At 47.5% G+C, this 27269-nt stretch overlaps 1 protein-coding gene and 1 long non-coding RNA gene across 3 annotated transcripts; one reads left to right on the top strand and one right to left on the bottom strand.

Moving 5' to 3' along the window:
- Window positions 1–1306: 1306 nt before the first annotated feature.
- Window positions 1307–24311, bottom strand: ANP32A (acidic nuclear phosphoprotein 32 family member A). Its single transcript, XM_082488823.1, has 8 exons — window positions 23955–24311; window positions 7943–8092; window positions 7671–7793; window positions 5978–6176; window positions 5673–5771; window positions 4036–4133; window positions 2933–2993; window positions 1307–2710 (listed from the first exon to the last, which is right to left on the bottom strand). Exons 1-8 carry the CDS (start codon window positions 24006–24008, stop codon window positions 2649–2651), a joined length of 846 nt encoding a protein of 281 aa, XP_082344949.1. The 5' UTR covers window positions 24009–24311; the 3' UTR covers window positions 1307–2648.
- Window positions 24062–27269, top strand: LOC309676299. Of its 2 annotated transcripts, none has more exons than XR_014269587.1 (3): window positions 24062–24092; window positions 25576–25705; window positions 25985–27269. It is a non-coding gene; the product is annotated as an uncharacterized lncRNA (long non-coding RNA). The 2 variants fall into 2 exon arrangements; XR_014269588.1 differs by lacking the exon at window positions 24062–24092 and adding an exon at window positions 24336–24549.

A 27269-nucleotide genomic window follows, 5' to 3' on the forward strand; every position in this document is an offset into this window, starting at 1 on the left:
GGGTTGGGGCAATGCCAAGCACAACTCCAGGCTGGGAGGGAATGGCTGGAGAGCCGCCCTGAGGAGAAGGCCCTGGGGGTGCTGATGGATGAGAAGCTCACCATAAGCTGGCCGTGTGCGATCACAGCCCAGAAGGCCAACCCCATCCTGGGCTGCATCAGCAGAAGTGTGGCCAGCAGGGCGAGGGGGGGACTCTGCCCCTCTGCTCCGCTCTGGGGAGACCCCCCCGCAGTGCTGCTCCAGCTCTGGAGCCCCCAACAGAGGGGAGACATGGAGCTGTTGGAGTGGGGCCAGAGGAGGCCCCAGAGGTGCTGGGAGGGCTGGAGCCCCTCTGCTGGGAGGACAGGCTGGGAGAGGTGGGGGGGGGTCAGCCTGGAGAAGAGAAGGCTCTGGGGAGACCTCAGAGCCCCTTCCAGTGCCTAAAGGGGCTCCAGGAGAGCCGGGGAGGGACTTTTTCCAAGGGCACGGAGTGATAGGACGAGGGGGAATGGGTTCAAACTGGAAGAGGGCAGATTGAGATGAGATGTGAGGGAGAAATGTGTCCCCGTGCGGGCGGTGAGCCCCTGGCGCAGGGTGCCCCGAGGAGCTGTGGCTGCCCCATCCCTGGAGGGGTTCAAGGCCGGGTTGGACGGGGCTGGGAGCAGCCTGGGCTGGGGGGAGGGGGCCCTGCCCGGGGCAGGGGTGGCACTGGGTGGTCTTCAAGGTCTCTTCCAACCCAAACCATTCCACGATTCTATGATTCTCGTGCTCTCGCATGTCACAGCAGCTTTTTGAGGTATATAACCCGTGCTACCTGCTATGCCCTTTCCCTTTAATCCACAACTCATTCACAAGAGAGGAAAATGTGGAGACTTAGCTCTGGACCAGCAGTACATCACAGCAGACAGCCCTTGGCTTGGATGAACAAAGCTCCGAGATAGACTAACCCAGAACTCCTGCACTGAACCACAGCACTTCACTCAACCAAAGGAAATCAAGTGTTCTTTCTTCTGGGCCTGGATAAATAGGAATAGGATTAAACAGTGGAAATGAACATGCTTAGCTGCAATAATTATGCTGGTAACACACAAGAAACCCTCATTTTGCAAGAAAAACGGCACACCGTTATTTGCGTTAAAGCCAAAACCTCTCCTTTGGTTTCACCCAACCATGGCTAAGAGTAGTTTTTATGGAGGAAAATGTACCATCAAGCTACTAAAAATATCAGGGAATTTACCAGAATAGCTCAGTAAATGCCTTTTTAAAAAGGTGTGTGATTCCTTCCCAGTGGCCCATTTTACTCAAATAAGCCACAGAAAAATTGTATAAAAAGATTTATTGAAATTCATCAATGACAAACAGACATAAAACTCAAAGTTTGGCTCTTCTGGGAAAAAAAAAAAAAAAACAAAAACTGTTGCAAATGTATTTATACAGATGAAATATTGACTAGGAAATACAAGTCACTTCTAAAGCTATTTTAAAGAGGGATATGAAAGTAAAACTGTACATTCACTAGGTATTTTCAGTCATTTTACTGACTTCCACTAGGTAAGAAAATACAATTTTGTATTAGTATCTCGTGCTTGAGTGTATGAAAAGAAACCTCCTACCCTACATGCTGAACTGCCTCCTGTATTTAGGTTTGTAAAAATTTTCAAAGTATATAGCACAAGTGGAAGTAGTTTCTCATCACTTAAAATTGACTAGGTGTTATATATTACAGACCAAAATAGTACACACCTTATTTAAAAGGGTTGAAACATTTTTTTATTACAATTGTCAAATTCATTTCACTAGTAACTCAGGAATTAGGAACACTTTTTATATATATTTATATATATATTTAAATGCCTGCCATTTTCAGTGTATTGGCTATACCCTAGCCAAAAAAAAACCCCAAAACAAACAGAAAGGAAAACACACAACACACAGGGAGGGGAAGGGGAGGCGGGGAGGGAATTGCAAATTCACCCCACAAACCAGATCCAAAGGAACACCCCAAAAAAAAAAACAACCCAACAAAAACATTTGGTCACTATTTACAAACAGCAAAATAAAAGGTACCTACAAAAGCAGGGACAGCATTGGCTGAAAATGGCAGTCATTCACGGACAGGCAACAAAGAAATCACTTTATCAATATGCCATTCTCACACCTGTTGCTGTGGAGGGACGCTTTGCCTGGATTTGCAGCATCCCCCAAAAAAATGCTTCCAATGTATTTAGTGACTGGCAGCGGTGGAAAAATCCCAACGACCAACACTGTTCAGATGTCTCAGAACAGAGTATCTGTATTTGGGGCATCATCCACTGATCTTCAACTTTTTTGTCCTTTTTTTTTTTTTTTTTAAAAAGATGTCAAACTATCCACTCCAATAATAAGAAACAAATTACCACTTGGTTTATACTTACTATTGCAGTTACAGGGACTAAGAGAGGGACAAAAAGCAAAAATTTAAAATGAATAGGAGGAGTGGCAGTAAAAATAGTATTTTATTCCCTTGCCCACCCAGTCTGCTTCTCCCTCTCATTCCCACAGCAACATTACAATCAGGAAAAAAAAAAAAAAAAAAAAAAAGAAAAAAAAGGTTGGGGGTGTAGGGAGGGGAAATACAGGGTAAAAACAGTCAAATCACAATAGGAAATTTTCAAAATAGGTTATTCAGTTTAGTCGTCTTCATCCCCTTCGTCTTCAGGTTCTCGTTTTCTCTTCTGTCCCCGTTCTTCCTCTAGAAAATAAAACACAACTTGAATTATATGTGCACTCCCTCATGCTGCTGCGAAGCTGAACAAGTTCAACAAGCTTCTACTTTGGCAACTGGCTTGCTATCAAAGGAGCAGGAATACAAATGGGAGCCTACATTTTAGAAAATGGTATTTTACTTAAAAAAAAAAAAAAAAAAAAAAGTAGTATTATTTTATCTCTAGCAGAAACTGGATTGCTGCCATACCGGGCTCTTCTTCATCTTCATCGTCGTCTACCTCACCATCGTTGTAGCCTTCTTCATCCTCCTAGATTTAAGAAAAAAAAAAAAAAAAAAAAAAAAAAGAGGGATTAAAAAAAGTCGGTTTTAGTGCAGGACCTTTCACAATTTGGCAATATGCAACAACGTTTTACAACAGAGAGAAAGTCCTTGAAGCATCTTAAACAAAAACCAAACAAAAAGGCAGACACTTCCCACGCACTTATATAAAATTGCAGTTTTTTGCTCCAGTATAACTGGACTCTGGCCCAAGTTTCATTGCAGAAAATCACAAGCAATCCGGAGCAGCCACTTCTAGCTTCAAGTCTTCAGTGAGAAAATGGTTTTATACTTCACACTGATATATAACCGCCAATTTTGTTATGATGTCCTGAGTTTAGTAAAACTTGATGACGGGTCAGTAGAAGGCACGTGTTATAGGGGCAGAGAGAGTTAAAACATGACCAGACATCTCCAGAGCCTGAGGAGCTGCTGTTGGTTTTGAGAAGAGGCTGACCAACCATTCAGGAGTGGCAGTTGAGCATCTACAACTGCTTGGCCGGAGGACAGATAATACGATCTCCCACAGTCAAATTTTAGCCCCATCCCAGTGGTTCTGCTAACAGCAAAGCCTCAGCAGGCTGTAAGTGGCTCAGCACACCTGACACACGGGAGCTGGACTGCACTAAGAACTTAAGCATCCTGAAGAACCACCAGGTACGTGCCCAAGGAGGAACCTCGTTCTGAGAGCCCAGGGTCAGTAATTCATGTCCCACTCTCTTGTCTGTACGGAGGCTGTAACCCCAGCAGCTTCAAAGACACCACAAACGAGGTCTGCAGACATTCCTGACGGTATTTTTGACATCAGCCCAATAAACAGAATTATTTCATGTCAATGGTCACTAGATGGCAGCTGGCTCATAGACAGGCATGCCTCAAAGCCACCCCCCCGCTGCGATACTTCTCAAGTAAAAAAGAAAGCACATGCTTCAAGTACTAAAAGCCTCCAATACTTGGTGCATTTCTTGCCCAACTATTCCCAGTTAGGGAATGTTCACTCCACACCCATTATTAACTGCATAAATCCTTACCTCCTCTTCTCCGCTCACATCCTCCTCTTCCCCTTCCTCCTCTTCCTCCTCGTCTTCTTCGTCTTCTACTACCTGAGCATCATCATCATACTCCTCTTCTATACAGTCAAACAAGATTAACCACTCAGACATTTAAAGTTTACTTTTTTCCAACACTGCCACCTGAGATGTGACCTCCTACCCCCACACGGAGCAAACTGAAAGCGTTGCTTAAGGGCAGTACAGAATCTCCAGCTGCCAGACAGGGCGAGACGTAGCACTGTGCCTCTTTAGCCTAGTGACAGGGGACTGTGGCAGCTGCACCCATGGTCTGAGCTGCTCGAGAGCTGCAGGGGCCTTGACAGTAAGTCACCGCAGCCTCGAGACTGCTTTAGCGTCAGCTGCTCCAGTTCTCACTGCTAATATGCATTTTTCAGCCTGTGGGACGCTTGCAGCTCTTCATCTGCAAGCGTCCATCTGCTCCCACCAGGGCTAGAGCAGAACTTTACAAGCCAACCATGCACTGGGAACCCTGCCCGAGGGACATCCCTCGCCTTTATGCTGCCAAAGCAATGCAAAAGGGTCACATGCAATCCATCTTGTAAGTTTGCAATCTCTTTTCAAGAGAAAAGAGATTAAACGCAACTAGCCCAAGCAACAAACCAGAAATTGTTTTCCATGCTGCAGGAATGGTGTTACGGAGCTTTTTCATGCATTTGAATGCCGGCCCAGACTTGAGCTCTGATGAGAAGAACCCGTCCCCGCTGAAGCTGGCTGAATGCACCACTCTGCCAGGCGCCGCTGCAGCGCTCGCCCCTCTCACCAGGGCTCACATTCAGCACTCGAGGGAAAAGTGCAAGTCCAGCTATTCTGCTTTTGCTGTGCAGCTGGGTTTGAAGAGTCTAGCAAATTCCCCAAACTCAGCCGGATACTCATCCGACCAGTACAATGATGCCTCCGAGTGCAGCCTGCCGGGGAGGCAGAATGGCTCCTACAGCACAGTGGGATCCACCGTGCATTTTCCTAACGTTAAAAAGTTGCTTGCTGCTTCATTAGTGCCTTTCGCAGAGCTTGCCCCAGGCAGACTTCAATACACACTCTCCTCTCTTCTGCCTGATACCAACTAGTCCACTTTGTCCTCACGGAGCAGCTACAACCTCCTGTTAATGGCTTCTTTACTTAATTCCTTGACTCAGCTACTTTTTCCTATGCCCAGTCTGGTTCTCCACCCCACCCTTCTCCATCACGGTCTATGCAACTGCTCATACTTCCCTGATCGTACTGTTCCTGGAAAACCGCAGCGTGTGCATGCCACCCTTTCTTACCCATTTCTCCCTTGTGTCCTCATCCCCCGTGGTACACTGTTCCCTGAACTCTTTCAGTGTCTTACTCCTCCTGCTGGCCCCTTTCTCCTACCACCCTTTCTCTCCTCACCTTTGACTATAGATACGGCTGAGAAAGTAGCTCTTTCAGGCCCTATCCATCTCCTTTCCCCTCGTTCCTTCAGAGGACACCGAGATACTTCTGCTTTACACCAGTCGGAAGGAGCTGGTGAGGACGCCCATCTCCTGCCACCAAGTCAGAGCCGGAAGCAAAACCTACCACGCAGCACATCAATCTCACAACTTACGTACACCAAGTAGCACAAATTCACATACCATCTTCATCTTCCTCCTCGTCGTCTAAGCCCTCCACGTAGCCCTCTGCATCTGAGTCCGGTGCTTCTTTGTCATCCCGATCTTTCACTAGAGATAAGACTGAGAAAGTAGCTCTTTCAGGCCCTGCCCATCTCCTTTCCCCTCGTTCCTTCAGAGGACACTGAGGTACTTCTCCTTTACATCAGTCAGGAAGGAGCTGCTGAGAACACCCTTCTCTTGCCAACAAGTCAGAGCTGGAAGCAAAATGTACTAGGCAGCATACTCATCTTTTAACTTACGTATACTAAGTAGCACAATTCACATACCATCTTCATCTTCCTCCTCGTCATCTAAGCCCTCCACGTAGCCCTCTGCATCAGAGTCCGGTGCTTCTTTGTCATCCCGATCGTAGCCATCGAGGTATGTGAGTTGCGGGAGGAGCTTGAATACGTTTTCTCTGTAATCGTTCAAGTTGGTTACCTCGCAATTGAAAAGATCTAGACTCTTCAGGTTTTCTAACTTTTTCTGCAAAGAAAGAAAAGTTCAGTGTTAGAATAATTCTCTGCAGAGCAGAGAAAGCATCAGCAGCCAGAGTTAATGTGCTCAAGAGCTTCCCATGACAATAGGGTCATTTTGGTCTCTGCCTACTAATTTGGTGTGGAACAGAAATCTGCAATGCCTGGCCATTGCCGCTTTGGTATCTGAGAGTGGAAAATGTTCTCTCTCAAGTTCAGCATCTCGCAAGTAGAAAACCAGAGTTTGGAAACCGGTAATGGTGCAAAATCACACATGCTGCGAGGGGTCAAGCTAGCAAGAAATATTAGTCCCATCAGTTATCCCAAAAGCACAAGGCAAAATATTGGAAGCAGCAGTCAGGTATATTTAAACTACTGCTTTCAGCTATATTTGAACTACTACTTTCAATGGAAGAAGAAACAGACTAATCTTGCTAAGACAGATGTTAAAAATGTTAATGATTGTTCCTTAGCCTTTGGAAAAAATAATAATAATAAAAAAGGCGGCTTATAAATTGAACAGGAATTCAATTCCTTCCTGTTTTTAAATATTTTTTTTTTTGAGGAGGAGGTGGTCTGCATTGCCCACAGCATTTCCAAGTACCAACAATAAAAGCACAAGCAGTTGAGGATTTGTATCGAGTCTTATGAAATATCCCCCTTCCGAAGTTTAGCGTGTAGACCAACAGTGACATGGAGAAAACAATAAGCCCGAAACTGGGAGCAGTCAGAAAGCGCGCTCTCTTATCTGTTTGCTACACGAGTTTAACTGCTCTGCTCTCCCCTTCTCCTGGGGGAAAGGAGATCCAAGATGGACTCACGTGAGAGCTGCTCCTCAAAACATTTTAAGAGCACGTATTTAGGAAATAAGCATGAACCAAAACTCTTCATTTCCAGAGAGCAAAGGGCACACAAACCAAAAACTAGAAAATAGTACTACCAGAATTGACACGTGGATGCTTTTTGGAACTGTAACCTGACAAACTTGAACTCAGCACTTGAAATAAGTAGTAGAATGACCGTGAAGAGGAGAGGTAATAGGAACCAGCAGGAGTAAGCCGGAAGCTCGGCAACCTCTGCCCAGCTGCAGCGAGCAAACCCAGTACGGAGGCACACTGTACCGCATCTGGTCCCTACCACCACCAGCACACACCCCTGGGCAGAAGCGGCGGCTAGTGATTTTTAGACCCAAGGCTTCAGGGAAAACGCACCGAGCTCGAGCAGAGCATGTGGGAGACAGACCCGCAGCCCACGCCACAGCGGAAAGCCACGGTGCTCCCTGGAGCAGCAGCCGCTAGAGGGAAGCAGCCGCTCACGCTGCGGGCACAGCCCCGGGGCAGAGCCGCCAGACAGCCCGGGGCCAGGCTGAGCCCCACAGCAACCTGGCCGCAGAGATAAGCGCTCACGACACTCCGCTGCAAGTTGCTTCGGACTTTCCAAGCACATAATGCCTCTACTCATCACAAAATGGGGCTTGATTTCACCCCGTACCGCATCAACTTACCAGAGGTTCTATTGTACCGAGATCTTTTATTTTGTTGCCGCTTAGATTTAGATGCGTGAGGTTCGGACACTTTTCTGCCAACACTTCCAGTCCTCCTGAGATTCTGTTGTCGCTTAGCTCGAGCTAGAAGGCACATAAACATCTTGAGTTTTTAGTGCAAACATGTATCACGAAGCAGTCTGGTCAGCTAAATTACGTTTTTATACAAACAACTAGTTTACATTCGGTATAGTGCAAAGAGGGAGGGATATGGCATAGGACATTTTATTTACCTTCTTAAGTTTGTTTAACTTTGGTAAGTTTGCAACTGAGGTTAAGCCTACGTTGATTGTACTTAAGAATTCCAGCTCTTCAAACTCATCTGTGAGGCCTTCGATTTTGCCTTCGTATGACCTACAGTTGTCAAGAACGAGTTCTTTAACCTGGAAAGAGAACAATGCAAAATGCACATAAGACATTCTGCATGGAGGAAAAAACATTTCACTCACAAGCAAAGGATGGCACAGATCAGGCAAAAATTAAAGGTATTCCAGTAAACCAGAAAGTATGTGAAAGGTTATTTTCACTGTCTGATCCCCACTTTTGCTAGCGTGGTTAGCAGCGTTTCAGAAACACGGATATTTGGCTTTGCTTCAACTGCCCACCTTTGTGTTGTTCTATAAACAATGTATACAGTTCAAAACCACAAATCCTGGCTTAACCGATTTGGCTGTTAGAAGCAGCATTGTCTTTAGTAAATGCAAGCAATAAGCACTCTAAAAAATACGAAACCAACCTATTTATTTTTAAACTACCCTACAGCTTTGACACTCTGTACAACTCGTGTGCTAATACAACGTATCATCAGTTGTTAAAATAGCTTCTCTCTGCACACAAAAATTATTTGAGCTTTTCAAGCGTGGAGAGATCACTGTCTGCTCAGACACTCCTGAAACCTAAAGCAGGCACTGGTGATCCTACACCAGGTCTTGCTGGAACCCACCCTCACCCCTCCTCATTAGGGTAGCTTGATGGGTAACTTCAGGGGAAGATCTTCTCCACCCAGGCAATGCCTTTCTCCAGGAATTACAAGGGCTGTGTCAGATGATGCTGGCAGGGGAGGTTCCGTGAGCACAGCTGCTCTTGCAGCAGCGTACCCCTTATCTCCCTGGCCCTGCTGCAGGAGGCAGGCTTGGAGGGAGAGGCAAAGATAATGTCCCTACGGACCCGAGCAGCACAGGACCTGCCTGACGGCCAGGACCTGCCCGTGTACAGCAAGTCATGGGCTGCAGGGCTTTGTTGGTTTGTTTTTTTTTGTTGGGTTTTTTTTTTTTTTTGGTTTTAAATACAGCAGCGCTCTTTTTGCAGGTGCTATCTTCGACAGACGCAAACAACAGCATCAATGCAAAAGAGCCCCTAAATACGCCCCACCCTGAATAAAACTGCTCCTCTTCACCCTAAGGCCAGGCCAGCCTTACGGGATTCAAGTCCCTTAGTAACCAACACGAGTTTTCCTGGGCTCTGGGGAAGCTCTGCCCGCGCAGACTGTGACTCTGCAGGAAGGGCCCACCCATTATGGGGAACACCCAGACATTTTCACGCCGCCGAAGAATTTCTGGGAGTTATTTCTCCCTTATAAAACACCCAGGAAACCTCATCCTTCTGCACGCACTGCAGACCCCCATCCTGTGCTCGAGGTTTGCTATATCTTACAGGTTTGGAAAGGGAGGAGGCGGCTGCTTTATGCTGAGGATGGGATAAAAGAAGTCTGCAAGAGCAGTGTGTGCAGAAACATGAAGCAACTCTTCCGTTCACACCAAGGACAGTTAATATGCAAATATTTAATTTTCTTATTTTTTTTTTTATTACTGTAATCTTGCTGCACAGAGAAGAATCCTATATAGTTTTATAGCTCCAAACAACATCCCTAGATTTCTAATTAAATCCCAAGCACTGAAGTCAATAGGGAAGTCAGCCCAAAGCAACACGAGAGTACAAGTGATTCATTGAGAGTAGGAGGATCAGCGTTAGACAGGAAACACATTTTCCAAGACTCTACAATTTTCCTAGAAGAATTATGATAGGGAATGACTACACAAAAGTCTTCCAGAAGAATTTTAGGCTGGTTAGAAGAAACCAAAGATCAAGTCAAACGCTCCTGATCCCATATACATCTATTCCACCAGGAAAAAAAAAAAAACCACAACCAAAACCTCCAAAAAAACCTACAGAAAACCCTCTTTGCTTTGAGATTCAGGACAGCAGGAAAGCCATTTTAAAGGCAAACGTGTATCTTCTTACTGTAACAGTATTTAAGTATCAGGATTCTTCAGTGAGATCAATTCAGGGACAAACACACAGTTTTCTCAGTCATCTGCTTCACACACACACACACAGCGTTCCCGCCAAAAAAAAAAAGGGGGGGGGGGGGGGGAGTAAAGTGAAAGAAGCTCCACCCCAAACGCAGAGTGTGCGGCAGCTACATTCCCCCTATCTGTGTCCTTGCTCACCAGCACATGAGGCCCCTGCCTGCCCCGTTATCTCCCTTGGCCAGCGAGGTGGCTCATCTGAGCACCCACCTACGGACACGTCTTGGAGCCACGAGGGCAAAGGAGAGTGGCTGCACAGTGCCGCGGGAGTAGGGGTTCTCCAAAGAAAGGGGCTGATCTCCATAGTGGGAAACCAGTGCTTGTGCAGAGCCCAAGGGCTTTTTTTTTTTTTTTTTTTTTTTTTGCCTTATCTCCTTTGCAAAGGACACATAGGAAAGTGAATCAAGGCAGGAGGGAGTTCAGGGAGGGAAAATGCTCACAACCGCAGCAGTCAGCTCTGGCTCAGGGTGGAGAAGAGGCAAACAGGGAACTGGACAAAGCTTCCTCAGAGGTGGAGAAAAGATTTGAGGTGAAGCTGGAAATAGCCATGGATGCAGATGAAAACCCCTTTAATATGATGGCAGAGGAGCCACCTGGCTTCTGCTTTTAGTTTGCTCTTTTTAGCTCAAGACTGCCGTTTCCTCTCTACCTTTCAGAAAACTCCGTTTGATACAGAACTGCAATGCTTCCTTCATTGCTGTACCCAGTACCAAGATCCTGGGCAAAGGTACAGTCAAAACAACTCCATGGCGAAGCTATCATGGAATAAAACCAGCAGGTTTGCAAGTGGTAGAAAACTTGGTCGAGTCGAAGAGCTCGTTTAGGAAACAGCAGAGCGCAGGCTCCTAACGCTCCAGAAGCGCAACCACGGCAACATAGTTTTGGTGCTTATGTGGTCAGAGGTATATTAACACACTGAATGGCTTCCAAAAGAACGTGACCCCCACAAAATACTATTCAAGTCAAAATTAAGATGGCTTTACGTTTGAAGAGATTTAAGAATCCCACGTGTGCAAAAGGCGGGTGAACTCGGCTCATGGGGCTTCTCCCAACTTCACTGCCACGCGCACGCTCGCTGCTGCCTTGTACCCAATTCTCTCGCATACAGTACAAGCGGTAGCAACTACCTCCAGCTTATACAGTTTTTATAAGCATTAAAATTACCTGCAGCTATTTGCCCACCACCTCTCAGCCTGCAGTCTTGTGCATCCCGCTCTCCTCCCCTTCCACTCTCATTTGCCACCTCCTCCCTAAGAACTTGCTGTTTCGCAGTTAACAGCGAGGCAGCACCGTGCCCCCCGGGAGAGGGCATCGCTCTCCAAGGACCCCCTGGGTTATTAACGGGGCACTTTTCCAAGGTGCTGGCTGCTGCACAGAGGTCTTGATGAGGCCCACTACAGCCTCGACACTTAGCGAGCACGTAACCGTGTCAGTATACGGAGAGGCAGAAGTGGAAAGGTGACCTTAGCAAGCTACATTCCATCTAAAACAGCTCGCTACCACAAAACTATGACAGAAGGACTAAAAACCTACTGCTTGTTTGTTTTTCAGAAGTCTTTGTAATCTTAAGGAAAATTCCAGCTCCTGAATCACTCTCCAAACATCCACTGAACTTCCCTGAAAACGCACAGTGAGACTACAATTTTTATGTCTCTTTCCTTCATAGTCTGTCACCAAAACACAGAATAAACTTTCGCCTGATGTAAGTAGCCTGGGCGAGCACCCTTTCCGAGTCTTGTTATATACCTGAACAAGGTAAGTGGGCCTCAGCTGGTCCGAAGCAATTTAAATTGTAGCACACCACAGTCTCTGTAATATTACAGACACGTACACGAGGAGGCAGAATTAGGGAGGACAATCTGAACTTGTCTGGAGAGACAGGCTAAGGGAGTAAGTGTCCTCAGCTAATTTAGCTGCATCAAAGATGGGAAGATTCAACTTGCAGAAGTTGTGTAAGGTCAACCTTATCACTGCCTACGCCACAATGCATAAGCAAATCGAAGCACTAATTGGAGTAAGTACTAATACAAGTAAGTACTAGTACAAGACAGACCACAGAAGCTGTACCTATCTTTCCTCCCTCTCCCAAAAACCAGCCGTGAGAAACAGTGGAAGAGCAACATGCCATAGGTAACCAACAACCACAAATAACACCGCAATACTTACCTAAAGAGCTAAGAAGGCACCCGCAGGTGAATGTCTAGCAGAAAACTTAACAAGCAGGTGGCTAGGTTGGTTCCCGTAGTACATAACCACGTCTTTGATACCATTTATGATAAGGCACCATCAGGTGCTCGGGTAGGGATATTACACATTGTACAGCTTCCATTGCCAAGCGTTTCTCGCCCAGCCTGCCATTCTGCCTTGTCCTCTGCGTTCCCAGGGTGGCTCGGGGCTCTGCTGCCCCTCTCCCCCATTCTGCGGGTGCCATCTGCTCGAGCAGGTGCTTCCTGGTTGCCCGCGTACTTCTGCTCAAGCGTTGCTCTGTGGTTTGCTGGTATCAGTCCTCGGTTTTCAGCAGTCACACGTAAGCAAGTAGATTGCTGCTTCTCCAACAAACTCTTCAGGCCACGCGCCTTGGACCTGTTCTCCTGTGGTCATCCCAGTTTCTATTTCTGACAGTCCCAGACGCTTTCAGCACATGACATCACATCTCTGTTAATGCACACTGCACTGTTAACTGTGGATTACAGCATCCCCTGTATCTCTTCACGACTTTCATGACATCACACTCTACATTACTGCCTGCTCGATAACCAGGGACTCTTTTATCTGTTTCCTAGTATGGTTATGGCATTAAGCTGTGTTCCCAAATGCACATACAATGTCCTTAATATAGCCAGGGGGTCTACTGCGAGACTCCAACCTATTCCTAGAGCAAGTACAGGCAACCATGTGTAAGCAGCCACTGGATTTCCCAGGAGTCGTCATAAAGGACATCTGAGACTCACTTGCTGTGCACAGTACCCGGCAGACCTTCCCCTGCCTCTCTGGAAGGGACCATACTCTTGAGTTATCAACACATACACAATCAATAGAATATGATTACACACAGACCCCTATTAAGCCATACATGCTGTCACCTCAGCCTTTAATCTACGTTTCCATTGTAACAGGGAAAAAGGCAAAGTCTGTACTTCAGAAAGCTTACAACCCACGGGCAGGGAGATCCATGAACTTGGGACTAAGTTCCCGAATCTCTATCTGTAATTGAAGGCTTAACAAGGTGACAGAAGGACACAGTTGTGAGTATAATTTTAAAAGATAAAAGGCAAATTTACAAGTACAAATACCATTCTGCTGGCTTTACAAGCAGGAACAGCAAAGGCTGTAACATCTCATTTTCAGCACAATGGACCAGATGCTTTTGAAGCGTACGTTGCATATGGTACCCCTGGGACTGGAATATCCCGCTATGTGGCATTTTTATCAAAAAAAGCAGGTAAAGATGACAGGTTAACTCTGTCTTGCGCTGCTCCCAACCAAATGATCCAGGTGAGCATTGAGAGAAGTCCTTCACACCTCTTAACCCAATGGACACCTCATTTGGAGGAGAGCAGAGCTGCGGAAAGAAGGGAAGTCATGGTAAGTAGAAGCAAAGTCCGCTTTTGAAAGCAGAGACAGTTTTATTCTCTCCCAGACACACACACACTTTTTCAAGACACTTGGGTTTCTGTCTTCGGGAGTTTTTTGGTCTCAAAAGCCTCCATAGTCCATGCAAAGCCTTGCATCACTCCACAGTAAAGAACGAGCACTACTGTCTACTGTAACCAGACTGCCAAGAGTTGTGTCCTCCTAGTTCTTGTACTGTATTCTTGATCTGTACTCACGCAGATTTGGGGATCCTTGAGCAGAAATGGTTTCTATTCCACTCAATTTGTGCAGAAAAGATTAAGAGAAGCCAGCCCTCCACAGTCATGATGTTCTCATTTGTTGGGGAAGGCATGGGTTTGACAAGGCTCAAGGTAACACCTGAGCCTTGCAGGAGCCCATCGCTCATGCTTAGCTGCACATTGATGGTAAGGATATGATGTTCTCCATGCTCACATTACAAGATTCCCCCAAAGTTACTTCTGGAGGAGATAAAAATTGCACGAATTTCCATTTCAGATACTATCTGGAATGTGACTAGGCCAAAATAAAAGCTTGAATGAACAGCCTACCTTGGGCTAGCAAAGCTGCTCTGAAGGCTCAAAGACATGATGCAACTTCTGCTCCAAGATGGTCACCAAAATGTAACCAACCTGAAGAAGCGATTGTTTTTTTTTAAAAAATTAAGACAGCACCACATGCCATTTGCCACCTACATTCAAGACAGACCTTCAGCCACGTTCGGGCCCCCTGCGATACAAACACACAGCAGAGCCAGGCTACACAAAGTTCAGCTCCTGGTGGAAAACAGCGAGAGACAGAGGAACGCAGAATAACCTCTAGCCCAAATTAGAGCAGCTACTGGGCTGCTGTCCCTCAATTAAGATACACCTCAAGAGCTGCTCAGCCTTTCCAGGCTTGCCAGAGCGCTGCCCGTTCGGGCTGTGCCCCCTCCTACCCGTGGCGTGCTGCCCACGGGCAGGCAGGCAGGGGAGGGAGGCAGGTGCCGTGGCTCCGACGGCACTGGCTTGGTGCCACTGGGGATTCCCCTTCTGCAGGGCAATCCTCAGCTACTCCTCCTGGGCATCGCCTGGTGGAGGTGCTCGGGGATGAGGATCTAGCCACAGACAAAATTAAACGTAACAGGGAAGGGAAAATTCCAATAGTGTTGACATCCTCTTCCTCCCCTGAGATACACAAGTAAAAAGCAAACCAGAATAAAGGCACCAACGGCAGGTGACAGCAATAAAGTTTTTTTCCTTACTAAACCAACATGTGATTTTGGATTTTGATAGACCCTTCAAGGCTTTATTACATGTATCCAAGACGAGATTATATAGACTCAACTCACTTGCAGTACATGTCTTAAACTAGTTAGCCAACAACCTTGTGCAGGCTCTGGTCATTACGGTATTGGGCAAAGACTCCGCAAAACCTGGGGCAGGGAGAAACGCTGTGCAAAAAATGGCCACGTAACACAAACCACTTCCCTTGAAGCACAAGCAAGATAGCTACCAGCCAGAGTACTTGAGAATTAGCAGGGGCCGTGACTGACAGCTGGGAAGGGACTGGATGGGATTAATGCGTATACTTTGTAATTTTGAGCAGTGCTCCATTAGCACCATTACAGACAGCAGGTACAAGCGCTAAGTCTCGCCACGGCTGAACGCCGGGCGCCTGTCAGGACTTCGAGGCAGTTCAGGCTGAAGCTTACAGGATTTCCCCAGGCGCACTCCCCACACCCGAACAAAGGCGTCCCTTCCATCAGCACGCTGCAACCGGCCTCTTCGATGCTGATCTATTCACAACTGCGGAATACAAGAGCTTCCAGCGCAGCCTGGGTCAACGGCAACACATTCCACTTCTAGCTCTTTTGCCTATTCCATACCCATTCAGCTGAACTGGAACTCCAAATTCTTGCAATGATGTCACCTGAAACAACTACTGGACCTCAAAATTCATCTAGGGTTTCTCAAAATGACGCAACCCTGTCAAACTTTCATATCTGAACTCCTCTTCCACATCTCTTTCTCGGAAACAGCCACCAATACTTTTAAACACCTCAGCAGAGGGTTTTAGAAGCCCAAAATTGAACTTCCAGCATCATACCAATACAGTTTTGGTGCCTCTAATATTTGCCACTGCAAGCACCAATACGCATGGATGTGCATGGATCCTGATTCCGCTGTCTTTGAACTACAATGCCACGGTTCTCATACACGTTTACTCTGTGGTTGTAAACTACATCGTAGCAAGTGCTTTCTATTTAATTTAGTTGGTCCAACAAACATGTGATGAAGAAACTTAGTTTGACTCTGAATGAGGATGCAACCAAGGAATTGCATGAAAACATTTGCTTAGGGACCAAGTGACAACATGGGCATCTCAGTGTACATCTGTCACAGTCCAGACTGGAGCATCTCGTTAAATCGCTGTCCCTGAGTTCACAGCGACGCAGTACAATGGCAGTTTAAAGCCACCTTTTAAGCTCCCCTCAACCTGGGCTCTGTCGCTGTTAACTCCCACAGGGATGAGCACAGTTAGTGTCCTCTTTTCGCTGGCCATTCCGCATCTATGGGGGACCCGGCATCATCCCTACGCCAGCAAAGGGAAAGCAGCAGGGGAGGAGAGACAGGAAATTTTTGCTGTTTTGTTTGTTTGGTTGTTGTTGTGTGGTTTTTTTTTTTTTTTAAAATAAAGAAAAAAATCAAAGCTGCTCTGTGTTCAGAGACAGTTTAAGGCTGCTTGCACAGCTCAGAAAAAAAATCTGGCTCAATATCAATACACTTACTTTTTCTACCCTCTAATATTTTACATCGCATAGCTATAAACCCTGAGAGCAATACATATGGCTCCCACTAATTTTATGTCTCTTCGCTCTGTTCTGTGAGAAACTAAAGGTCCAAGTGAAATACGTAAGTGACAGAAGGGAGGGCAAAGAGTTTTGGCAATTCTGACCACATCTTACCCTCATATCTAATTACGAGGCATCTCCAGTACTAAAAAAACTTCCAAAAAGAATAATCTACGGTTGTCTTTCTCAAAAAACAGCCCCCCAACCAAGAAACCCCATGAGTCACATAAATACGCTTTCACACATTTACAAGGGTGAGTATAGCCATATGCATAAGCAACACACTAATTAATAAATTGAGCACACACTTTAGGAACACGGAAAGCTGTTTCATTCAAAAGCATATAGCTAGTTTTCATTTTTGTTTCTACTGCTAGCAGCATAACTCTGTAAAAACTCCAAATATTTCACTGTTTCAAATAAGTAAATTGCTTGATCTTTGCATTAAATGCTTTTTAATATTCACATTAACGTCGCTTGCTTCTCCCTTTTCTACAGATGGTATCACCTGCTGGCAGAGCACTTCGCTCTGCTCCTGGCTGGGGTGGGTGACTTTGCACGGGTCACTTCAGCTCCACGTCTCAGTTTCACTCTGTTTGAGAAGCCGAGTGCCTGATCCCACAGCCAACGTGCTTTTCATTCACCGCCAGCTATTATTTAAATAAACCAGAAGCAAAACATAAGGTTGCACTGCACCTTTCATTTGAAAATTCTTCGGTTCAAAATTTTAAGCATTTAGCTGAAACGCTTAGTTTGTTCAGTTGCTCCAAATTGCCCTCAGCAACAAAGGACTGAAGTAGAGACATACATAAAAAAGAAACACTGCATTTAAATGAAGACTAATTTTAAGAGCTGCATATTTAATACGGAAAGCAGTCTCTGAAGATGTCAGCTGCTACAGAACGCATTGGCAAATCATACTTGCAAAAGATAAGCTTTTCCTAGCTTTTTTTATGGCTTTGAAGGTAAAGTGTTCAATAGACCAAGTCGATGGGCAAATGAATGCTTCAATAGAGAGCACAACTTTTACACAGTGGTGGAAAGGCAGACCACTGAGGCTTTTTTTTTTAAATATTTCAAAGGTCATGCTTACATATTCAAGACTATGTATTTACTAGCTATTTTGTCTGAAGGATAGCAGAGGAAGAGAGGAGGCAGGAAAAAATTATATGCAGAACAAGCCCAGTAGTGTCACATAAATAGCTGAGAAGTGTCCATCACTCCAAAGCACAACAAAAACATCACTGCTCTCTATTCCCACTTGAGACTTGTACCTCGCTGCAGACACAGAGGGTTTGGTTCATCGAGCTGAGCTGTTTGTCAATCTAGACTGCTGAAAGCCATCATGCGCTCCGCAAATGGCAAGGCTTGCCTCGGCGGGTGGCAAGGAGAGGACCTCCCTTCCTCCTTTCCTCCCTTCACGGCACCCCGGGCGAGTCCTGCTCCCTCCCAGCCAGGGCGCTGGGATCCCAATAGGTGCCTGGGATTCTGGTGTGCAAACCAGAACTATTCCCATAGTAGTTCTGGATAGCTTCTGGTTAGTCCTCCCATAGCTTTTAATTCATGCAAAAAAATGTTCAAGACATAGCACCCATGTGTGTTTCACAAGTTCAGTTCTTAATTTTCAGGTTTCTCCAACTTACCAATACCTGCACCTTTACAGCAGGAGGATGGGGAGAGTAATCCATAGAATGAATGAAATAGGAAGAATCAGCAGTATTTGAGAAAACAGCCACTGATACTTGTGCCACCATTCAATGGATATTTAAAGATGCATCACTGACGTAGATCATACAATCATAGAATCGCTGAGGTTGGAAGGGACCTTTAAGATCATCAAGTCCAACCATTAACCTACCCTGACAAAAACCACTTCTAAACCATACCCCTAAGTACCACATCTACCCTTTTTTTACGCCTCCAGGGATGGTGAATATAACAGTAGATAATATGGTCTTTTAAATCCAGTAAAAGATAAAATATTTTAAAAGTCCTAAATCCCTGCATGTGATTCATGGTACCTTGAAACACTCAGGAGTTCTTAGCTAATCTTAACATGAGAAGCTTTGCATCAAAAAGCTTTCTTTTTCCCCCATTTCAACAACTTGTTTTATTTGGTGGGCAGGACAAGGGCCCCGGTTTCTTCAGAGATGCAGTTCTTGATGGACTACAACACAATTACATCATCTAAACCCCAGCTGTTTCTCCTAATACATTTTTACCAAACCAGTATTTGGACACAAACCTGAATCATACAGAAAGTTCTGTGACTGTACTTTACATATTGCTGGTCAAAAGGGAATTCTCAAGAGCTAAGGGTTAAAAAACTAAAACTCTAACATTGCTACTTTCTGGCAGCATCGCAGAGAAACGGGAAAATTAGGCAACCAGTTTTAGAGCCATATACTAGTGTTTTTCAATTCTGTGTTCACTGTTCCTTTCACGTGCTTAAATCTTGGTCCAGATCAAGAGAAGAGAATTTGTCAAATACTTCCCTGGTCAGCCCAGTAGTCAGCTGTGAAACTGGTCCAAATTTCAGTGTGAGCAACTCACACATCACACCCTTCTCCAACCCGATTTCTGTGGGCTGCAGTCCCTCCAAGAGGACCATCCACCCAACAGGATACTCATTTTAGAAGCTTCCGTCTGGAAATTCAGAGTCATTAAAACCAGCTGTTATACAAACTTGGGAAGTCTGCAAAAAAGACAGCTATTTCTTTGTACGTTTACACCCTGCTGTCAGCTACATAAGTGGTTAAGTGAGACAAGTCTGCAAAAATCCATGATAATCTGCAGGCGCCGCGCAGAATTTGTACGTGCTGATCTCATGCCACCCTAGACACAACCGCCGTCCTGTGCAACCTGCTGTAGGTGACACTGCTCTGGCAGGGGGGTTGGAATAGATGATCTCCAGATCCCTTCCAACCCTGACCATTCTGTGATTCTGTATCCCACTTTGTTTCAAACCTAAAGTACATCCCCTTCCCATTTTAAGGTAGTTCAGCCTACGGTAAGTAAAAAAGTATTTATCTGCACCCATACACAAGAGCAAAATACTTTTTTAAAAATGCAGGTCTTTAGTGTCACTTTAAACTCTTTACTGTTCTTACAATCATCACAACAAGGAACTAGCTTGGGGAAAAGGGGCCTTTTTATTTATATTCTTCATTTGAAAGAACACATTGTATAGATGCTTGAACTGTATTTCCCTTCAGTGTTAAAATCTACAGAAAAGCAGAGAGAAATCAGACTGTCGAATAAGTTTTGCAGTGCAACAGAAAGTCAGAAGAACTGTAAGAAATAATGTTACAGTCAGTATTTTATCACTGTCACAATTTTGAGCTGATAAAGCACTAAATCCTCAGACAAAATGAACCAGGGTGGTAGTGCTAAACCAGAGAAGATGAGTTTGGTGCATAATTTCAAAAACCTACCTCTGTGGAAGATGGCCAAGAAGAGCCTTATTACCGAGTTTGTTTCACAGCCTTTGCATTTTACTAATGAATTTATGACGGGAATGAACACGAATGCCCGCAAACATGCCCAGGTGAGCACCCCATCTGCGAGGTCACTAGTTACACCACTACTGGCTGATGGTTCTGAAGGAAACCCATATAAAATAACTGCACCTGGCTCATTTCTAACAGGCAGTTAATTATAATAGAAAACCATGTTGATAAGGTAAGCAAAGTGACAAAGGCTACAGCAAGTGTGCTACCACAAGTGACCGTTAAATGTAATGGGATAAAAAGTCGAAATATCTGGGCAGAAAGTAGATGCGCAAGCTCAGCTTTGCCTGTACAACACACAGAAAAAACAAATTTCAAGCACCGAAACCCCAGACCTCTCACCAACACCGAATTCATATAAAAATGGAGGGAGAATTAAGAAAAACTAAAGAAGAAAAAAGAGACTGAGGAAGAAACGGAAGAAATAGTTCCCATACAACCCACTTCGGGACATTTATATGATGTTTTATTAGTCAACATGTAACCTTACAGGTTTATGTGACTTAACAGCTCAAAGCAGCTGCCTCAGCTGCACAGCAGCACCCAGTATTCTACACAAGAACCGTATTAGCCAGATCAAACTACAAAGTATTAATATAGGTTAAGAAAGAATCACAACACCTTATCAACATCCTCTTATCTAACTGTGATTTACAACAAGTTTTGATCCCGCGCATTCTGGTAACAGGATACATTAAATGTAAGCTGTACCGCAAAACTTAAGCACGTCTAGGGCAGAAGCTCCAAAACAAGGTTATTTCCACCAAGATTTATTTACATTACACTTAGAAGTTTGAAAATAATGATCCCTTACAGAAGGAGAAACACTGCCCATCTATCAAGGCAGAGACCAATGAAAACAATCCACAGAACCATCCTGTTCATGCCAAGACTTACTAAAATCCATAAATAAACCGCACTGGCATTAAAATCGCTTCTAAATCCTGGATGCAAGTATTTTACCTAAAGCACTAGCTGGATTTAGCTGAATTTTATTTTAATAGGTGTTTTAGAGACACAGACTTCAAACAGTACACTTAATTCTCCACAACACAAAAGCACGTGCACACATCTGTAATCAATGGCTGTACAGAGCAAACTCTAAACAGAACAGCATTCCCAAACGGCATCTCTCCTCCTTCATATGAAACCTGAAAGATTTGGCTTTATAACAGCGGTGTCACCTTTGCTACCTTGGGAGGACTGACACACATAACTCACTGACAGAGTTACAGGCGAGCAGGTAAAAAGAACGAGTGACAGGTTAAATAAGCCTTATTTTGCAACCAACCGCTGCAGATTTCAGAGTTGCGGAGGAACAGCGAACCCCCACCAGATCTGAGCTCTCTCAACTTGCTTTGGCATAAGCCAAAGCAGAGCAAAAACTGAAAAAAAAAAAAAAAAAAAAGAAAGAAAAAAAGTCAAGTTTATACATAACACACCTTGGATCAAGGGGAAAAAAAAAAGGCCAGTTTATACAAAACACACTTTGGATCAAAGTGTTTAGAGCATAGGTCTGCGTTTGAAATGGTGACTAAGCCTCCAGCAGTAGGAGCGATGGACAAACCGACCAAAATTAGGGGGCGGGAAGGCCAAAAAATAATAAAAAAAAATAAAATAAAATGTTATATATATATAAAAAAAAGAGCCTCTAAAGCAGAGACCTACCTTCCCGCAGGGCCCTGCCCAGGAAGAAGGCCTATTCCCAGCCCGGGGGGGGACGGGGACGGGGACTGCGAGGGATCCCCCGCCCCGGTCCCGGTCCCGGTCGGGCGCTGCCGGGGCGGGGCGGGGCGGGCAGGTGAGGCGGCGGTGGCGGCGGTACCGGCCCGCTGGGGCCCGGTACCCGCGGTAGGCCGGGAAGGCGGCCTCCCCCCGCCCCTCACAGCGGCACCCGCGGGATCAAATAAAAATAATAATAATTAAAAATAATAATTAAAGGGGGTGGGGGTGGGGGGTGGCGGCGCTTTTTTACCCTCCTGGCTCGTCCCGCTGCGGTCGTCACGAGCCTCCTCCCGCCCCGCGCTCGGCGACAAAATGGCAGCCCCGGCGCTGGCAGTCATGTCGGAGAGGGCGCCCGGGCGCCCCTCCACCGCCACCCGGCCCCACCGCCGCAGTGCCGGCGGGAAGGGTTCCCCCCTCCGCCAACGCCTCATGTCGCACTTCCACACACCTCCGTGCTACCCGCGGCCTGCTAGAGCGGGAACCGGCGGCGGGGCGGGCCGAGGCGGTGGGGTTCCCCTCACGGCCCGGTGGGGCGCGCAGGGCCGCAACCCGCGCCCGGCCGTTCCCTCCGCCGCAGCTGAGGAGGAGGAAGAGGAGGAGGAGGAGGAGAGGGAGGAGGAGGAGGAGGGGGGGGAGGAAGAAAAAATAAAAAACATGGCGCCGCGTCCTACTTGCGGTGTGGCACTGGAGCGCGGGGCCGGGGAGGGGGGGGCGCTGGGCCGCGTTCGCCACATTGTGCCCCCCCCCCCCGCGCCGCAACAACCACCACTACCACCCCCCGCGGGCCGCGCCGCGCCGGGCCGGGCCGCGCCTCACCGCCCGCCGGGGACGGCGGCGTGTGCCGCGGCGGTGGCGGGAGCCCTCCTCCTCCTCCTCCTCCTCCTCCTCGCCCAGGAGTTTTTAAACTTTAAAGAGCAGGTTACAGCGACCTGCCCGCCTTTGTCCCTCGGACACCGCGCTCGGCCACCGAAAAGCCGCGGGGCCGCGTCCCGCCGCCTCGCCTCCGCCCTCCCCCCGGAGAGGTACGTTCCCCCCCCCCTTCTTCTTCTTCTTCTTCCTCCCCCCTCCTTCCCGTTCCCCTCCCGCGGCGGGGCCGGGGCACACCTCGCCCTCCCCGGCCATTATGCAAGGGCCTGGCGGCGGCGGGCCCCGCCGGGGCGGGCGGGCGGGCGGAGGGAGTGGGCTTCCCCGCCGCTGCCCGCCGCCTTCCCCGGGCCCCGAGTTCGCGCCCCGCCGGGGCGGGTTGGGGGCCCCGCCTGCCTCCGAGCACACCCCCCCCCCCTTTTCTTTTTTGGGGGGGAGGTGTGTGTAGGTTTGGGGTTGTTTTTTGGTTTTGGTTTTTTTTTTTTTTGTTTTGTTTTGTCCTGACAAAGTTTTTCTCTCTCTCGTTTATTCCGCGAGGCGCGGAACAACAACCTGAAGTCCGGCCCCGGGGGAAGGGGGAAGGGGGGGGGGGGTGAGAGAAAAACACGCACACGCACACATCCAGCCTTTTTGTGCGTGTGCGTGTGTGGGGATGGAGGGGGTGGAGAGTGCGTTTATTTCTTGCAAATTTTTTTTTTTTTTTTATTCAACGCTCGCGCTACCGGCGGCGATACCCCATCGCCCCCCCCCCCCTCAAAAAAAAAAAAAAGCGCTAAGCATTGGTTTAAAATTCTTTTCTTTTATCTTCTCAGCATCTGGAGAGAGGGAGAGAGAGAGAGAAAGGGCGCGTTCATGAGGACTACAAAGTTACAAATATGGCTCCCCAGTCTCTCCTGCCTGATCACTGCAAAGAAATGAAGACGCACTTTAAACTAAACCGTCTGCAACTCGCTCGCAGCCCCTGTCTGCCTCTCCCTGCCCAGCACCCTGTACAAATATTTGCGAACTAAACACGCCGAGAGAGGAGCACCAACTTATTTTTATTTAATGCCCGGCGAGCCCCCCTGGCAGGCACCGCGCACCGGCAGGGGCAGGAGCCGCCGCTCGGTCCCCCCCGCACCGGAACGCGTGCGCCTTCGGGAACCCCGAACCGGGGGTGCGCGGCTACACACACTCATACATACACACACACACACACACACACACTACACACACAGGTAGGCACCTTCAAGGGCAGCAGCGGCGACCACCCCCCACCCTCCCCCCCCCCCCCCACCTCCCCGTCCGCCCGACCCCCGCGGGGTTTGGGATGCACAACCACCCACCACCCCCCCCCCCCCAAAAAAAAAAAAAAAAGTGGGATGGATTTTTATTATTATTTTGCATTGCTTACATCTGAGGGCGTCCTGTTCCGCAGCTCTAAGTGGATCCTTTTCTTCATGTCCATGTCCGTGGCTGGCGGGAGTCGCTCGCTTGTCGCCGGCTCCGCTCGTGCAGTGACACCGATGGAGACCCCCCCAAAGCCAGCGCGGTGAGGGACTTTGAGGGCTCAACCAGCTCCGCTCGGAATCCCGAGCCCCAGCACCGCGGCGAACACTAACCTGATAACTGCGGAGGCGGGCGCTCCCGGGGGCTCCGGCCTGATTGACGTCCGTCCCCGCCAACCGCGGCGCCGCAGCGCGAGGCCGGAGCCAATGGGGCGGGCAAGGGGAGGTGGAAGCCAATGGGGGAGCGGCGAAGCCGGCCAGAGGGACAGCCCGGTTGGGAGCGGAGGATCATTCCGTGCTGGTGGCTGATGGGGAAGGAGCGGCGGCTGCTCCGCGGTGGGGATGGGGCGCGCTCTGCCTTTCCCCCCCCATCCCACCCCGCCTCCCCGCTCCGCTCCCCCGCCTGCCGGATCCTGGGGGAGGCGCCGAGGCGCGGGGCGGGGAGCGGCCCTAGAGCCGGAGCCGCCCGGGCAGGGGCGAGCAGCCAGGAGGGAGGGAAAGGTGCGGAGCGGGGCGGCTGAGGGGCGGCGGAGCGCGAGGAATGGCGCGCGGGCCGGCGGCGGCGGGCGGAGCGGCTCGGGGGGGGGGGGAGAGGCGGGGAGAGCGCGAGGCGGACCGAGCGGCGCGCGGGGGAGGGGCGCCGATCGCCTCAGCGGCGGTGGCGGCGGGCGTGAGGGGAGGCGAGGCGAGGCGAGGCGAGAGGAGGCCAAGCGAAGCCGCCCCGCTCTGCCGCGGCCCTGCCCGCCCTCCGCGGGGTCCCCGGGGCGGGAGGGAGCGTAGGGTGTCGGTGTCGCTTGTGACGGGCGAAGGGGGGGGGGGGGGACGACACACGCTTGGTCAGCGCGGGGTGTCGCCGCTCGGGCTCCCCCAGTCCCCGCTCTGGGTTAAGGGGCTGTTGAAGGCTCGGGGCAGAGAGAGGGAGGACAGGGAGGCGTTGTTTGTGTAAAGAAGTCCCGGGTCGGTCGATTCCCGCTCTGGAAAGCTGCTTTTGGAGGTGCCCGGCGGGTTGAAAGCGTCAGCAGACGCCTGGCGGTCTCTGGGAAGCCTGCTCTTGCTGTTGCTCACGTCCAGTTGTCGGGTGAAGCGGTGGGGCAGGGCCTGCGTTGCCAATAGGAGGTAGATTCTCCTGCATCTTTTGCCAGGCAGACTTCTGAAACGAGGTGCCAAATATGCCCTGGCAGGGCTTGCTGTCTGCATCGGGTATTGGAGCCACTGGCGTCCTGAGGGTGGTGAAACCCCACACTTGCTTGTCTCCATGTGCTTGTGATTGTCAAACATAAGGGGGCCGTTTTCATCGGGCTTAGATGATAGGTAAAACGCTCTTCCTTCGTGTAGTGAGATTCCAGCTTGTCCCTTTGTGCAGGGTCACTGGAGTTTCGGTGGACTCGTTAACCTTGCCTTCACCTCGCGTGGTTGAAGAAGACAGGACTAAAAATGCCTAAGAGTTGCTTGAAACTTGATATATAGTATCAACAGAAAGATGAGAATTGCTGGAAAACTTGTCTGTCTTGTCAAAATATTTTGCAGTGCAGGATGGAGGTACTACTTTTACCTGCCTTGTCTGAGGATAAACTGTAATGAACGCAGTTGACAGCTAAGCACAAGTTCTGTGAGAGCGTGTGAGCTGGGAGAAAGGTCAAGCTGGATCCAGCTTAAGGTAAAAAGTGTGACTTGTAGTGTGGTACCACTACTATTCTGCAACAGGTTAAGATTTTTGTGATGGTTTAGGGCTTTGTTATGATTTAGCTGTCAGAGCTATGGGATTTCAGTTTTGTCTGTGGCACAGATAATTTGTTTTATTTACTGTTCTGTGGCACTAGTTTCAACATAACGGAGGTTACTGCAGTAGTTTTAGAGTACAAACTTTACAAAGCATTTAGGACTTCTGGATTAGGGTGAATTTTATTTTAGCTCTGTTTTAAATTCTCCTTTACAGGTGTGAAAAAAGGTGGCCCCTGGGCTGAGGCTTCACAAAAGAAGGTTTGGTCTGGAATTTGTTTTCGTGGCCAGGTGAAGACCTTTGGAAAAGAACATTTATCATGGAAACAAAGTGTCTATAAGTATTAACTAAACCAACATAGTATTAAAAAAAAGTTTCTGAGAATACAGAGATACTTTTTCCTTGTTTTCTCAGAAGAAGGAATGTGTTGTGTGTTCCAGTTATATAAAGTTCTATAAAATGTCCCCCTCCAAAGTATTGGAGGAAACTTACTCAAAGTTCAAAACCAAAATGAAATGTTTAAAACTGTTGGTTTCCCCTCTGCCCTGTTTATACGTACGCTGTGTGTATTGCGGGGATTTGAGAAGTCTTGAGAACTGTTTGGAGAATAAAAGTGAGTGGAAATGTTCCACAGGCCAAATATCTAAGCATCCTATCACAATGGTAAATAAATTTTAAATAACATTCTTTGCAGAATACAGCTATTCTTAAACAAAGAGCAGCAAAAAAAACCCTGTTCACTGGACTGACTAATACTTTTAGGATACCAAAAAAAGTAAATCAGCTTTAAAAATGCGTATGATTATGCCATTTGAACTCAGGATCCAGTTTTGTCCTCTTTGTAATAGAGGAAGAAGCTGTTACATTTTGATGAAGCAATACTAAGTCTTAGTTGAGGACTTTTTATTATGCATTTCTATGAATAAAGCCATCAACTACCTGTTATGAATGTCATTGATTAGAAATACTGCCTACTGACACAGTGTATGGAATCCTGTCTTGTTGGAGTTCTTAACAGAACGGAGCAGCAAAGTCAGTCTGAGCCCTGATTACGATGGTGGGACACTACTCGGTGGGGTCCCTGGTCCATTTCCCATTGGAAGATCAAAATATTCTCTGTTCTTACCTGTATGTTCTGGTTTTTGAAGTTCAAGTATAAAGAAGTTAATATTGTGGGTAATTGCTGTAATCACTGCAGTTAATGTTTGATTTTTGTACATCGTTCACATATTTGTCAAATTTCTTCATTGTTCAAAGTAACCTGTTGTTAACTATACGAAAAGGAAATTCTAAATACAGGTTTGCATGTTGAAGCTGATTGTATGTCAGAATCCTGGGCCAAAATCTAAAATACTAAAAACACTCACTATAGAAACTCTTCAGTTATTGCTGGGCCGGAGTTAGGTTTTCGTGCGCTTCTACATGATTATCTTTAAAGTATTTTCTGATCTGGCCTTAAAAACTATTTAATGTAACTGCAATTTGGCCGATTAGGTGACTT

The sequence above is a fragment of the Vanellus vanellus genome (genome assembly GCF_965231255.1).
Source record: "Vanellus vanellus genome assembly, chromosome: 11".
Classification (NCBI taxonomy): domain Eukaryota; kingdom Metazoa; phylum Chordata; class Aves; order Charadriiformes; family Charadriidae; genus Vanellus; species Vanellus vanellus.

Excerpts from the sequence above, each read along its gene's own strand:
- ANP32A (XM_082488823.1), bottom strand. The coding sequence starts at position 24,008 with ATGGACATGAAGAAAAGGATCCACTTAGAGCTGCGGAACAGGACGCCC. Across the intron at positions 7,794-7,942 it reads AGTTAAACAAACTTAAGAAG|CTCGAGCTAAGCGACAACAG; the intron begins GTAAATAAAATG and ends TGTGCCTTCTAG. Across the intron at positions 5,772-5,977 it reads CGAGGAGGAAGATGAAGATG|TCTTATCTCTAGTGAAAGAT; the intron begins GTATGTGAATTG and ends CTACTTTCTCAG.